General features: G+C 39.1%; 1 protein-coding gene across 1 annotated transcript in view; it reads right to left on the reverse strand.

Annotated features, from left to right (window-relative positions):
• The window catches only part of BRSK2 (BR serine/threonine kinase 2), a 437,463-nt gene that overhangs the window by 98,310 nt on the left and 323,433 nt on the right, over positions 1–15,720 (reverse strand). The window contains exons 6-7 of the mRNA XM_088145138.1: positions 8,770–8,803; positions 5,535–5,603 (exon numbers count right to left, since the gene is read on the reverse strand). Coding sequence (XP_088001264.1) covers positions 5,535–5,603; positions 8,770–8,803 — 103 coding nt within the window. The remainder of the gene's footprint in view (positions 1–5,534; positions 5,604–8,769; positions 8,804–15,720) is intronic.

A 15,720-nucleotide genomic window follows, 5' to 3' on the forward strand; every position in this document is an offset into this window, starting at 1 on the left:
GCCACTCAGGCACAATCTGATCCAAAGCCGTGGCCGCTCTCTCATTCAATGCAGCCATCAAGGCTTTGGTTGGACTGTGCAGCAGACTTCCCGGAACAACCTCAAGCTCCCTCTGAAACCCAACTGGGTCCATCAGTCACCTGCAGATTTGATGGCAAAACAATGTCTATTAACAGCTGAAACAATGTCTTGTTTCATAAAGTCTCATAATGGAGACTTTAATTAGACGGTATTCCTCCTTAAATTGACTTGCAAAAAACGTTGATGGGGGAAGGGTTATTCCTGTTAACATCAGAAAGCCTTTCAGGTCATCAGCCACTAATTCCATGGGGTTTCGGAAGAAGCTGATTTTGAGTGGGGTCCTGTTTTGGCTCAGTCTCAAAACTCTGGGAACACACATGTTCTGATATCATCAGAAATAATGCTGTATGTTTAACATAACAGCATGAACAAAAGTCAGTGGTTTCAAGAAGTGGAATGGGTCAGTTGTTATGCAGCTGTCTCTGCATCTGTACAGGGTAGAATGGCTTGCAAGAGAGAGGGAGAATTTTGTTAAAGTTTAACCAACCATCTCCCTAATGCTTTTTAAAATAAGCATTTTCCAACTTTACCAAAGCTTTTTTTTAAAAAAATGTTACTGAGATTAGGTCACTGATAGCTAAATTGAATTACAGGCCCAAAGCCGAAGCCTTGTCCTGTAATGAGGTAACCAATTCTTCTCTCAGCTCTGTATATGATGACAAAATAAAGAGGGTCCTTGTGAGCCCTTACTAGAATCTCTAATTAACACTGCACACAAAGAAAACTAATTAAAAGGCTCATTTAAATGATTGCCAAATGACGAATACATTGAAATTTTCAGAGAATTGGAAGAGCTAAAACTACCCCTATTATCTGTTAATTCAAACACAACTTCATTAAAGCACTTGATTCATTTCAGCTCTCAGTCTGGAGACCCAGAAGCAAGGTACGTCTCCTTTGAATGAACTGAGTAAGATAAAACTGGGTGCTGTAGATAACTTCCAGCCTCAACTTCACTTTTCTTTACCCAAGTCAATAGAAGAACTTACAGCTGGGTCAGGGGTCAGAGGAGTACACATTTACTGATACTACTCATCTATCAAGATGGGTGTCAGCCCTATGAGGTAGACTCAGATCAGGAAACCGACTCTGCAAGAAGACTAGAACTATACTTTATTGAGAGAGGCTACAGTAACCAAATCTTGCAAGTCTGATTGTGCTTTTCCTCCCCATCCTCTTATTACCCCAATGAATCAGGGAGAAGCCAGACTGAGCCTCTTCTTAGTATATCTCCTGCTGCCCTTTTGGCTTGTGTAGCAGATTCTGAATATTTGCTTTCTGGCTCTCTACAATGAGGCAGGCATAGGTTCTGCCCTTAAGACTCCCCATCTGCAGTTGAGGACCACACTTGAAGTGTCTTTGAAAGCCTCACAACCTTGTGTGCTTACTGATCATGTCTTGTGCCCCAGTCCCAAAGACACCTTGACAACATAAGGTTCCTCTGGCCAAGCCATGCAATGGATGGGGGCAGTGGATTCTAATTCTCTGGCAGCCTACCTCACTGATGAAACAGAAGCAGAAACAAAAGGCCCTCTGAAACAATTCACTTTTTAACAGTTTACTGAAAACTGTCAAGGAGGGGGGCAGCCTGATCTCTGTCAGGTGGCTGTTCCACAATACCAGCACTGCCACAGAAAAGCAATAGCTTCTAGCTTCAGCCCCCTGGGCCTCTCAGACGTGTATGATTCGAAGGAGTTTCTCCTTAGCTGTTCTGGTTGGGATGATACTGGCTGGAGCAGATGATCCTGTAGGTATCCAGGTGCCAAGGCATCAAGGACTTTATAGGTCAAAAATGGCACCTTCAAGTCTACCCAGAATCTAATCAGTAACCAGTGTAGGACTTACAGAATTGACATGGTATGCTCCCAGTGATGAGTGCCAGCAAGCACATTAGTTACTACGTTTTAGACCAGTTGTAGTTTCTGAATACTCTTTAAGAGCAGCCCCATGTAAAGCACATTGCAGTAGTTCAGCCAGGTAGTAATGAGAGCATGAAGTACTGTAGCCAGGTCCTCTTACCCCAGGTACAGCCACAACTGGTTCATCAGCTGCAGCTGGACATAGGCCTCTCTGATCACGGCTCTTACCTGCTGATCATGCAGGAGTCATGAGTCCAGAAGGACCCCCAAGTCATGGACCTGCTCCTTCATAAGTATTGCTTGCTGTCAAGAAGCAACCCTAGCAGTAACAGAGAGCCCCAAAGGACAAACAACACCTTCGTCTTATTGGGGTTTAGCTTCGGCCTGTCTCTCCTATCCAAACCCTGACAGCTTCCAGGTACTGGGAAAGGACTTCAATAGCATCTCCCATACAGCCCAGGCTAGCAATGTACAGTTGATGATACTGTGCCCCAAACTGTTAGATGACCTCACCCAGTGGCTTCTTATACATGTTAAAAAGGAGGGGGAGAGAATTGACCACTATGGCACTCCATATATCAGGGGTCACCAAGTCAATCTTTCTTCCCCCCATCACAGAGCAAAGCTGCCCACTGAGGAAGGAATGGAACCATTGCAAGACAGTGCTTTCAATTCCCAACCCCATGGGTGGTCCAGTAAGATACCATGGTTGATGGTATCAAAAGCAAATTTTGTTGCCTTCTTCTTTCAAAGGACTTCTGTTGAGCCTCATGACCTGATTACCCAAAGTGTGGTCAAATAGTTCTGCATTTTCTTTGTAATGGTTCAAAGGTCCTAATCTCACTGAATTATTGCCCTGATGCCATAACAAACTGCTCCCCCCACCCCAGGGTGCCCTCCTGAAGTTAGTAAGTTTATCTCACAATTCAAAAATGACTAAGCAGCTGGAGATGATATGACCTTAGAAGAAATGCTGAATGCAAACATCGGCTGGTGGATCCCAGTCCTGGCATCCTTGTCTACATATTAAAATAATCCCAATGTTTAAAAAAAATGTTAACAAATGTAAAAGAAAAAGAAAAAAAAAATAGGAAGGGCCCAGCTAACTTTCTCCCCATTGGCCTGTTGAATGTTACACGCAAACTGTGCACAAGGTACCTCCTTCAAAAAGCCACAGATTAGATAGTACAGAACAACGTCCTACTGAAGAAACAAGCCATTTTCAAGGAGGGGCAGTCAGCACTCCATCAGTACCTTATCCTTCACCATCAAATAGAAAAATATATCAATCAATTCTCAAAAGGATTCTTTACATTGCTTTTTAAAAAATTCAAATATACTGTAGCCTTTAATCCAATTCTTAGAGCCAGACTCTGGGGAAAAGAACTGAATCTTCTATCAATGGACGCCTTTTTGCTGCTGATTATAACAATATACAAAAACAGTGGGATGCACACTTGCTGTAGTGCTCCAGGATACCTTTCACCCATAATCCACATCCATACAAGAGTGGATGCAGGGCTGCAGTTTGGCATCACTTCCTTTCATTTTTTGTATTAACTCACTGGTTCAGGTTTTGACAAAACTCAACCTACCCATACTAAATGAAAGACTGGCTTCCATCTGTTTATATTGAATGAGACAGGAATCCTCCTCTCCTAATGCAAGCAGGCCTGAGCTGACGTCTTCTGCTCTTGCCTTTTATTGTGGCTAGGAACAAGGTGTGTTTTTTTGGTGCCTTCAAGTCAATGTTGACTCCTGGCGACTGCCTGGATAAGTCCCTGCAGTTTTCATAAGTGGTTTGCCATTGCCTCCTTCCTAAGGCTGAGAGAGACTGACTGGCCCAAGGTTACCCAGCTGGCTTTGTTGCCTAAACAAACTCCTGATCTCTCAGTTTCTAGCCTGGTGCCTTAACGACTACACTAAACTGGCTCTCTAGAAACAAGCTTGCCATCAACTATTACAAAGCTAAAGTAATCACCTTTCCTTAAAAGGCCTGTTATTCACTACCATTCTTGGAAAATTAATGGCGTTATCACTGATCAAAACAAAGTCTTTAAATATTTGGACATAGCCTTCCAGCTTCAGCAACCTGGAATCAAAAGCAAAGGGATGTCACCGCTAGGCCTCATAAACTTTAAATGCAATTTTGCATTTCGCTAATTGTAATGGCAATAACCACATCCCAGCTACAACGAAAAAACCGAGAGCCAAGGTCATTAGCCACCTGTTATATGGTGTGCAGATTTATTATGATCATAACTTAAAAGTTCATAGAGGTAGTTCAACCTAATTTTTTGAGAACTTGGTTGCAAGCAACCCAGAGCATATCAAATTCCCTGCTGGGACTACAATCTGGCCTAATTTCCATGGAGACTCAAATACAGCTTTGCCACTTCAAATATTGGATTAAATTATTTTTGTTTTGACTGTATTTTGGCTTCCCTGACTTTGCAGGGCAATTTATATCCTCATGGTAGACAGGCATCATCACAGATTTAAAACATTACATGCTATCATCCCACCATCTGATTTCATTTGGCCATGTGGGGGCATAGTCTGGGTTGAAACAAAGGATCTTTGACACTGACATCTGTCACAACTTAGGCAAAACTCCATTTCTATACGGAGCAGGCTTCTTCGGGAGCCTTTCTCCTCTTGCCAAGTATTTAGCAAACATTCTTGGTCCAACCTACAGAAGAGCTTTCATTTTCGTCATTCACTTTTGTTTTGCCATCTTCGCTGTTAGAAGTAAGATTCAGTAATATCCCTGTACCTGCTCCCTGAAAAAATCAGAAACAATCTGTCATGCACTTCTGCACTATTCTTTCTTATGGTATGGCAAGCAAATCTAATAATGCCTTTCCTAACTCATTATTGCACCAGCTCAGAGGATGAGAATATTCTCTTCGTGTTAGCTGACAGGTCACCAAATACCTCCAGAAGAATGGCTAGGGTCATTTGCAACTGTCATTGCTATCAGACATTCAATTTTTAGCAATGTTGGTAACTTCAATATCCTTCTGTACGAGCATCTGTCTATAATTTTTGATTGTCTACGAAGGATTTTTTTTTCAGTATGCTTGTTTTGGTCTTTGACATATAAATAAATAAATATTTAAAACATTTTGTGGGACTTGTTATTTACTTTAGATATAAAATAACAATAAATAATTGTTATTTTAAAGCATATCCATCTCACTGATACTGATGACAGCTTAGAGAAAAAAATATAACCATAGAACATAAATATTAATCATTGAATTGTATTAATAAATGGTGAATTAGCTACAGAACTAATGATATCTTTGATCTTCTTTAATGAAAATCTCTTTGATGTCCTCCCTATTTTGACACAATAGAAAAGTTTTCATTCTAATAAAAACTCCTCTTCCAATTATAATAGTATCAGCATTTTAGAGAAACCAAAGAATAATTTGTCATGCATTTCCATGATAGGAATCTTGCAGATAAATGTTATTCTTGAATAAACAGGAAAAAACATGACAGTAATGTAGGTAAATCCAAAGTCAAAATGTGAAAAATAGAAAGAAAGAAAAAATAAATGTAAAGATAATGAGGATTATAACTCACCACTAACAATGCAAATAAAATGACTCCACAGCTCCAAACATCTGCTTTTCTCCCATCATATTTTTCTCCCTGTGCAATATGGTAACCAAAAAATATTAGGGAAATATTATAGTCAGATGAACTTACACTTCATGAGAAACTATTTTCTCCCCAAACTATGAACAGTATATTTTACAGTTTTCAAATACAAAATATTTAGCTTTATATAAAATAAATATAGGGTATATTACACCTAGATATTACACTAGCCATATTAATTCAACCAAAGTGCTTACCCACCAAACCTTTCTATCCCTCTCCTTTAGCGTACAAGCATATGGAGCCCAGGTGAAAACAGACTGCTTACCTGTATCTGTGGTTCTTCAAACTCTTATCTGTGCATTCACACATTTGGGTGATATGCCTACACAGAGTGGAGGACTTGTCAGCAGGAAGATCATTCTCTAGTATGTGTACTCTTGGGTAAAATTCCTACCTGTTCCCTCACTTTCCCTAGATGGATGCAGCAGTCCAGGGGAAATTCAGGCTACCTAAAATTGAGGCACCTGTAGTGGAGAAGGTGGGATTGTAGTATGAATGCACAGATGACAATTAAAAGAACTACAATTAGAAGTATGCAGCTTAATCTTCTTTTTGTTGTCTCTGTGCATCCTATAAGTGGGTAACTGATTATGTCCTCAATGGTGAGGGGCAGGAATTCACTCCCTGCAGAATGGAAGAGACCTCTGCTTTGTCCAAGGAGACATCTGCTCTTTTTGGATATCTAGATTATAACATTTTAAAAATGTGGAATGCTGAGAATACGTCACAGCCCTGCAAAGGTCAGGCAAAAAGATATTCAGTAGGAAGGCTGTGGATGAGGTTATGGGCTTGATCAAATTGGCACTTGTCTGCTTAGAAAGCATTATTTTGGCCAGCTGGTAAGACAATGAAGTAGTTGCAGATATCCATTTAGTGAACATTCGAAGTGATATTGGCAGGCTCCTTTTGATATATTTGGTACCAGATAAAAAACTGTGAAGAAAGAAGACATAATTCTCCCAGCAAAGCTGGGAGATACAAAATGGTTTATCTCTACAAAATGGTCATACTGGTTGTGCTTGTTGATGCTAATAGGTGAATTGATAGGGACCCTAGTGATTGCGATTGCCATTTAACAATGGAGGGCTCATTCATACAATGTGACTATTAGTGAATTACTGCAACATTATTGTTTGCCTTTGCCACATGGATTGCCCTGGATGTCATACACTCACATCTTTTCTACTCCCAAAGATAAAAAGTAGACAGCTTTAAAAAGAGTTGGTTTTAATTTGGTCAGTTTTAAAAGAGAACCAAAGAACAGGCCTACCAGGACTTATTAGCCCTGAGGTTCAATGTTAATTTTGATTTGGGGGCAGTGTGCCTCCAAATTCCAGTTGTAGGGGAACAATGGTAGGAGGGAAATATCTCTCCACCTCCTCCTTATGAGCATCTGGCTGACCATTGGTGGGAAATGGACCTTGACCTTAATAAGGCTATTCTTATGTTATTAGAGAACTATAGCAGACTCTAGGCTTGGGTTCACACTGTTTGATGGACATAACAGCTGTGGTATTGTCTGAATAATCTGGATGGCCTGGTTCTGAAGAATAGATTCAAATGCCTGTACTACCTTGGGTTCTAGATAACTGATGTGGCACTTCTATTCAGATAGTGACCACTAGTCATCCATACAAAGGGTCTTTGAATGAGCCCCCCATTCTATCAGTGGTGACTGATACCATAAATAGTTGGGGGACAGAGCCAGAAACCTTTAGTCAGGTCTGTGAACACACCAACAAAAAAAGAAAATCATGAGATACCCTTGAAATTTATAGGTGCATCTTTGGATGAAGGTTTTAAAGCTTATTTGAAAGAAACCAGTTTTAACAGGTTCATATACAAAGCTAAACAAATGGTATTATTCTGTCTTAGTGTTCAATATTAAGAGAGGTTCTGCAAGTGAAGAACTATGGGATTTCTCTCTTCTTTGATTGACAAATCAACAAAAAATACTTAGAAGAAACTTCCTTCTATTTTTCTGTCCATAGCTTTGAAGTAGAGGGAAGGACATTCAGGTTACAAGCTGTTGGGTGGAAGGCAGTCATAGATGAGGTGTAAGCTGTGGAATGTGACTTCAAAGTTATTGTTATAGAATGCAGAACAATATAGGTCAATGCCAGCACAACTGTGACAAAGTCCTTTCACAAGACTGCTGAGAGACCAAAGAAATAATTCCTTCTTGCTTGCTTGGAAAATATCTGGGATTGACTATAATCGTTATCAACATATCCCTCTCTTAAACAAAGAGATAAAGGGAAGGCCTGTTGGTTTGTGGCAATTTGTAACCAACCTAAGTACGCTTCCTGAAGGGTACATTCCTTGCCATATGCCCTATAGTAAAACCAAATGAGAAAGGAAGCAGGAACATCTCATACTCAGTAAAATCTCCTTCTGAGAAAGCTTTGTGCAGTAGATTCAATCTTGCATAGATGAAACAAACAAACAAAAAATGCTCTTCACTGAAGAATTAGTAATGAAGAGAAGAATCCAGGTAATGCTGCAGCAGTCAAAAAGAAATTGAGGAAACAGGTGGGAACACACCCGAGTGCATGTAAACTGGAGAGTGAGCTTCCTGCAAAAAACACACTCAGGGCAGGTGCATCCCTCATATGTGTGATACACATAAATCATGAAGAAGAGTTTAAATCTAGGTGAGAAAGGAGGTATGGGATATATCTCCCATACGAGAGAATGAACTGGGCATTGTGGCATACAACTGGGGGGTGGGGAAAGGAGAGGAGGAACAGAACAGTTTTAATAAAGCTTTTTTCAATCTGTTGGAATTGAAATATAACTGGTATGGCAAGCATCAAGAGAATGTTTTAAAAATGGAAATGGAAAAGTGGCCAGTGGATAGGATACCTATCAAGCAGACAGGACCACATATAAATCCTTCAGGAATGGAGTGAGCAAGACTCATATAGCAATCTTCTTGTAGCTCTAAACCACAACCCTGATGCTTCAAATAAGATTTAGCCCTGTGAAATCTCAGTGACAAGCACTGTGTAGGAATACCACACGGAAGCAAATCATGCTCAGTTACACGTTTCTAGATTGAGTGGAATTTATCTAAAATGGTTAAACACCAGAGTTCCTTAGGAAAAGATTAACCTGAGTCAATCATTGATTTCATAATCCCACACTAACTTACCCGGATTACTTCTGGGCAGGCATAATGCGGTGATCTGAAAAATAAAACATGATCCAGTAAATAAAAAAATCCTATTTTTATTTGTACAGGTATGTGCTTTATCTGTAAGAACTACATCAGGCAAAATTTCAGAGATTGCACCAATCATTAGTGGAAGAGAAGAAATTTAAACTCATGAACTGTTCAGGCCCCTACTTTTGGATGAGATATCCTGATGTTCTCTGATGGCAAACAAGGCCATGAGCTCCATGGCACATTTGTCACCCTAAACAGGAGTGATATTTCTACCACATCCTGCCACCCTCCTCCAAGTCAGCTTCTTTGCACAGGAGACAAGAATACTCTTTAACACAGGCTGATAAAACATATTTACCTGACATGGCACCTTACATGTCATCAAATGATGCGTGATCAGTTTGTAAATTACATCTGGATATGAATATTGAAAAACAGTTATCAGAACAGTGAGCTGTATTAACATGGTTGAATATTTATTTAGCAAGCTGGCAAGACAGATTTTTTTCCTGGTGGTTTTAATGTATATATTTATCTTATTATATCTTATTTTATTATGTATTTATTTTATTATTAATAATATAATGGTCAAAGGCTTGAGTGATTAACATGACTGTCAAACTCTATTAACATCTAACTTTAGCAGCAGTTGAAGTAGCTCGTACTATGTTGAAATGGACAAAGTGCTTAAATTGCCGTCAGTCATTCGAATAACTGCCTCCATTCAAAATATATTAAAATGGGAGGCATCTTTCTGTAACTTTCTTTCTTTTAAGAGGTAAATTTTTAGGGTGTTTTTATTTTTACCTCCAAGAGCCATAGGGAAGTTTTAGAGATGTAGTAACATGTCTATGTGATTTGCGCTGCTGAATCTTTTGGTCCTTTTTATAGTTTTTGTGACCTTGGGTTTCTTTAAATATAAAAAAATCATGATTAACAGGTGTGTGTGTGTGTGTGTGTGTGTGTGTGTGTGTTTTCTGATCTGAACTCTTACTTTTGAAAGAAAAGCAAAATCACAAGTCAGTGAAAATTCCCCATATCAAGGCCCCTTTTGTGTTGCAAGATTTCCCGGAATCAAAAGGAATAACCAACAGTTCTATGTGGAAAACTAGCAAACCTGCCCAAATCATTCTGACAAGGGTCAAGTGACACCCGAGGATCAAGCCAGTCCTATGTTATAATTTATAGCTCCAAGATCTGCTCTCTTTCCTCAGTCTGGACAAACTGTTATTGAAAGAAATGACCAAACATTCTATCAAACTATGACTAACAAACAGGGTTAGTAGAGGAAACGTCATCCAGAAATGTAACAACAACATTTTCATTAAAATGGTAAGTATAAATTTAACACAGTGGCTATCTTAATCATTATAAAGACACCCAATCATCCATTAACATTAGCACAACCTGCCATAAAACAGGTCTTAACCTGCCCATTTGCAGACTGTGGCATTTTACATGCAAAACATAGGCCAATGGCTTTTGGGTCAATGGATCTTCTACATTCCTACTCCATTCCATTTGAAGATCCCCTAGTTTTATCTTTTGCATCCTTAAATGTGTTATCATTGGCGCTTGGGAAGGGGAAGTCTCAAAGTTTTTTCCAAAGAGTATAAAATGTGTTTTTGTAATTCCTTACCTACTATTCTTTGTATAAATATAATACTTTGTATATAATACTCATTGTGGTCATATAATAAGATACATCATTCTTTTCCTGGATTCATTAAAGAGAAGATCTTTTAAAAAAGCATGCTTTTCACTATCTTTCTTAATAGTTATATATATTTCCTGTAGTTTGTTTATTTAACAAACTTATATAGCTGCCCATCTATCGGAAGAAACTCTGGGTAGTAGTTTTAAAGGGCAAAATTACTGGAATATCTTCTTTCTCTTTTCTCTAGTGAGTTACTAGAATGTAGTTGCTTGATCAGGATACACATATGAGGTACAATGGCTAGCTGTTATATTATAGTAAACTGATTGACTTTAGAAAACCAATTTCTGTTTATTCATATCCTTGATGTTTCCCACAGCTTTTTCTGTTTTGTTTCAAAGAGTTTTGATTCCTTATTCTGATCAGCAGCAACTTTTCCCTCTCCAGGTCCTTCCTACACACCAGCTATCTCTTCTCTTTTGCTGCTTCGGTAATCTGCTCCCATCCTTCTTACCCCACTATATCTGCCTAGACATCCAAGTCCAGCTACAGGTCTTAGGTATATTTGATATCACCTCACCTGCTATCATCTGTTCACTCAGGAAATCTGCCATTCCTTAGGCTAAACAATTTACTCATAGAGAAGCAAATGCACCCTTACTGTATATATATATTAATAAGGGCATAAACATAAGGCTACAGTACATACATATCTAGAATTAAATCCCACCAAATTTAGGGGATTTGCTTTTTATATTTGCCATGCTCTTTATCTTCAGAAAAGTTAAACAGAAGTTTTTAACCAAGCACCCAATTTCGGAGAATTACCAAAAGCTGCACTCCTGAATGGTTTTGTGCAGTCATCATTAAGTACATTGACTTTTTCTTTTCCAGCTTTTAATGGAGGTAACCATTTGCTGTTGCATGATTTCTACACATGGCCCATTAAAATAATAATGAAAAATTATACCACCGCAATGTTTGTCAACAATATGACAGACTCAGACTACTGTCTGCTGCTGAACTCTGTCTAGCAACTAATTGAGAAACAGTTCTCTGAAATACATTATTATTCAACCGTGCCACAAAACCATTTAGCATCCTAGAAACTACTATGTGTTTTCCAATGGCAATGGTACTCTAGACTAAAACGAGATGTGACACAAGGGATTCACAAACAGAATCAACCCATTTTTAAAAATCAAAGCACACACTGTATATACTGTGTGTCTAAATATGTTCTAGCTCCAGAGAAAAATATAGATCTCCTTTTTGAGATATTTAGCTATGGGGAAAAATGGCACAGGGGAAAAGATTTTAAATAAGGCTATACCTAAAGCTCCAGTTCAAATTATAGCTCCTCAAGCTGATTGGAATACATCTTAGAGGTGTACAAAATATTTCAAGATTAAAATGTTCTGATCCCCAATTGGCCTATTTTCAGAAGAAGTGTTCTAGCGTTAAAACAAGTTATTCAGACTTATGGAAGTAGGGTAACCTCAGAACTGGCTGTTCTGATCTCTCTTTTGCAGTACGAGTTTGGATGTTGTACCTTGGAACATTTTGATCATTCATCCATCCACATCCACATCTGTATGTATGGAGAACTATTAAAAATGGGTCTTACACATGGCTTCTATGTCTCTCATGCTCAAAAGAATGTACATTGGCATAAGAACATAACCAGTGCCCTGCTAGATCGGACCCCTGGCTCATCTAGTCCAGCAGTCTGTTCTCACAGTGGCCAACTAACTGCACAAGGAAGCCCACTAGTCTCTGAAGCAGATGGCCTTCAGAGACAGGCGAACAGCCATTGATCCCCATGACTTCCATGAATTGGTCCAACCCTTTTTTGAAGCCAGCCCTGCTGGTAGCCAGTACCATATCTTGTGGTGAAAAATTCCAAAGTTTAATTATGAGTTGTGTATAAAAATATTTTTGTTCTGATCCTTCCAGGATCCTTACATATTGTTATGTGGCAATACCATATTAGTACATTCATTATATCCACCCAAAATAAGTCATATATGCTTGGCTTCAGCTCCACTAATCTAGACTTATATTGTGAGTAGATTTTTGCCCCAGTGACTGCCCCTGCTGGGCTCTGAAACCAGTAATATTAAGGATGTGAAATCAGTCATTTGATTTTCTGATATTTAAAATGCCAACCCAATAGGCAAAACAAAGAAAATAGTTTCTGTTTTGACATACTAGTCCAAGGCACTAAAACAATGCATACTGTGGATAATATTTTGCAAAGGATCAAGAGGAAAAGAATGTAAGCTAACCTGACTACTCAACAGCTATACCTCAACTGCGGTGACAGCAGCATGAGCTCTTGGCAATTCACAGGAATTACAGATCTCCAGCTTTAACTTGGCTAACAGTTCTAAATGGAATCCTTAGACCCTTCAGAATGCACCGAAAACTCATTTCTATACTGCCAGTCACTAAGCAGAGGAAAATCCAGTAACAACCACCACCACAACAATAATGGCTATTATGCCTAATTATTTAACATGTATGTATCTAAGGAATGTTATCCCTTCCTCTTCCCCTTAAGCCTTCTTTTCTGCTACATCTCTAGGCAGTACTGCTGTACTATGTGTGATGTCTTCAAGAATGGGATCACTCAGCAAGACCAAGAAACAGGTTTTACCAGTGGGTTCAGCTTTGGTATGGAAAGAGATTGTCAGGATCTACGCAAACCAGAACCTTCAATTGTTTTTATTTTGCTTTTATTGCTAACCATACTTTTGCTTTTATTGCTAACCATAGATCAATAGTGAAATACTGGGAATGTTATTCTAACCGTTTGCTTGACCTGCCATAAAAGGGGGGAAGAGGAGGCCAGGTGCCGTTATCTCTATCTTGAAACAGACATCCAAGGCCAGGAGGTGTGAGAATTATGAGAATTAAGAAGACTTCTTTGAAGAGGAAGTAGCTTCACTTGATTCCCAAACTCTCGGGACTCCAAAGTGCTTATCTGGAGTATGATGTATAATGATTCGGCAATGTGGTCTCTCAGTCTGTCGGTCTCAGGATAGAACCACATGCCAGACACTGGCTAAAGAAGCAACTGGTAGAGTACATTAAGTAGAAAATTGGCAGGCAGGGGACTTTCCTGCTGTTTAGACTATTTTCTAGGCAAAGTATGCCTTCCCAGACCCCATGTACACAGAAAAACTTTAAGAAACCACGGTGATAGTAGCTAGGCCTTAGAGATAAAAGGCTGAGTCACAACTAATAGACTATTTTTTCATAAGGAAAAATGCATTTTAGATCTGGTTGACACATTATTATATGCTCCCCTCGTGATTACTTTAGGAGTGCAAGGAGCTTAGGTGATGAACCAACATTCCTAAGCATGAGGTTTAATTGAACTGGAAAAATTTGCTTTCCTACAAGAATCAAGGCACTTATAGCCCAACTGGGCAGAGGAATTCAATCAAGCAGAGTGAATCTCTTTAGTATTTCTGTAATATTAATTGCTGACTACAAGCCATGCCTGTCTCATATGTGAGCCCAAACTCATTGCTTTTGGAACTAGAGGTGAAAAGGTAAAAGTTGCCTCAAGTCAAGTTCAACTTCTGGTGAACATATGGACATATCCATGTTGTTGTCTTCACAACAACAGAGAAGTTGGTCGCCATTCTCTTTTTTCCAGGATGTCTTTCTGACTTTCCAATCTAGCCACCAGCCTTGGGATTTCTTAGCAATCTCTCATCCAAGTACTAATCAGTTTGACCCTATTTAGCTTTTTCAAGATCAAGTTTGGCTAAGTGCTACCATTTGCTATAGGAGTTCTCTAAAACATGCTTTCCTATTCAATCAAAGATTATTCCATAAATTCAAACCTGTCCTTCATTATCCAACTCACTTTTCCAACACTTAATAGTGTAATTTATCTAAATTATTGCTAAACCTCTGCAGCGTGACTTTTTTATACAACCAAAATCTTCTAAGATCCATTGTTTTTCCTTTACATTTTAACAATTACTCTCTAAGTAATCACTTTAAAATATGTATGTATGTATGTATGTATGTATGTTTAGAACAACCTCTGGAACTACAGTGTCCCCTGTAGGGGTATGCAGAGCAATTGGCATGTGAACTGTTTTGGGCATTCCATTTTCAAAACAAAATGATTTTTCAAGAGTTTATTTTGAGAATGAAACAAAACAAATTCAGAACAAAGTGCCTCTGCTAAAACCATGCTGTTTTGGGTGTTCCTTGTTGTGGCTTAATGGGAGTATTATTTTGGATCTTGCCAATGGGCTTTGTTTGGAAATTGTCCTGTTATCTTTTAGCTTAGGCCAAGTGGAATGATATAGTTCTACTCTAAGGGCAGAATGTTGGAGCAAAAGAGTAGGCTGGGATTTAAGTAATATATGGCTGAACGAGCAGTTATTCTGAATAAAATTACTGTAGTGAAAGACTTACAGAAGAGCATCAAGACTGTTGTGAGGGACCAGAGACTGGATTGGCCTTTTTACTGCTACAGCTTCTGTAGTTTGTTAGAGCTGATAACTATGTAGGCAGCACTGAGGCTTCATTGAGGCAACCCTCATACTCCCTTCCATTTACATTCAAGTATAGTTCTTTTAGATGTTAAGTTTTAGGCTTAGATGTAAGACAGGGTAATGGAGTAGATGGCTGGAGGGAAAGAGGGAGAAAAGGGGATTCTCCTTTCTATCCTCTCTGGTATTCTCCTGATAACAACTTGGTAATGGTTGCCAGGCATTCAGCACATTTTGACATAGCTCTTAGGCGTACCAGTCTGAAGGCTCTGAAACACAAGTCTCAGCATGGCTAGATAAGGTTGGAGCTCCTTAAAACTGTTCATTGCCTTCTGGCAACAATGATGGTTCCTACTGATTGCAGTTAATTCCAATGCTTCCCCCCCCCCATGCTTCTCTCTAACTTTTTGCCTTGAAGCTGACTGATTGTTGATTATTGACATAACTGACATCTCTCCCTGAGAAACTCTAGCTCTCATCTTAACTTCTACACCATCCTCCTCTCCCATACTATGTGACACAGAAAGATTTGAAACATACAGTACTAAGTTTTGTTCTAATAGTTTCATTTGAAGACAAAAGACATCCTGTTTCATGCACATTCCCTTTTAATATTCCCTTTTAATAAAAGTCAAGCTTTGGGGGGGCTTTCCTAGCTACATGCAACATCATAAAAGTGTCCTGCAATGGAGAAGTGGCTCTGGGACAGATGGAAGTGCCTTCTCAGAATTAAATTGCCTTGAGTTTTCTTTGCCTGGC

The sequence above is a fragment of the Python bivittatus genome, unplaced genomic scaffold (assembly GCF_059951505.1).
Source record: "Python bivittatus isolate LINGU-HERP-01145 unplaced genomic scaffold, Pbiv_v1 ctg000480_np1212, whole genome shotgun sequence".
NCBI classification, from domain to species: Eukaryota; Metazoa; Chordata; class Lepidosauria; order Squamata; family Pythonidae; genus Python; species Python bivittatus.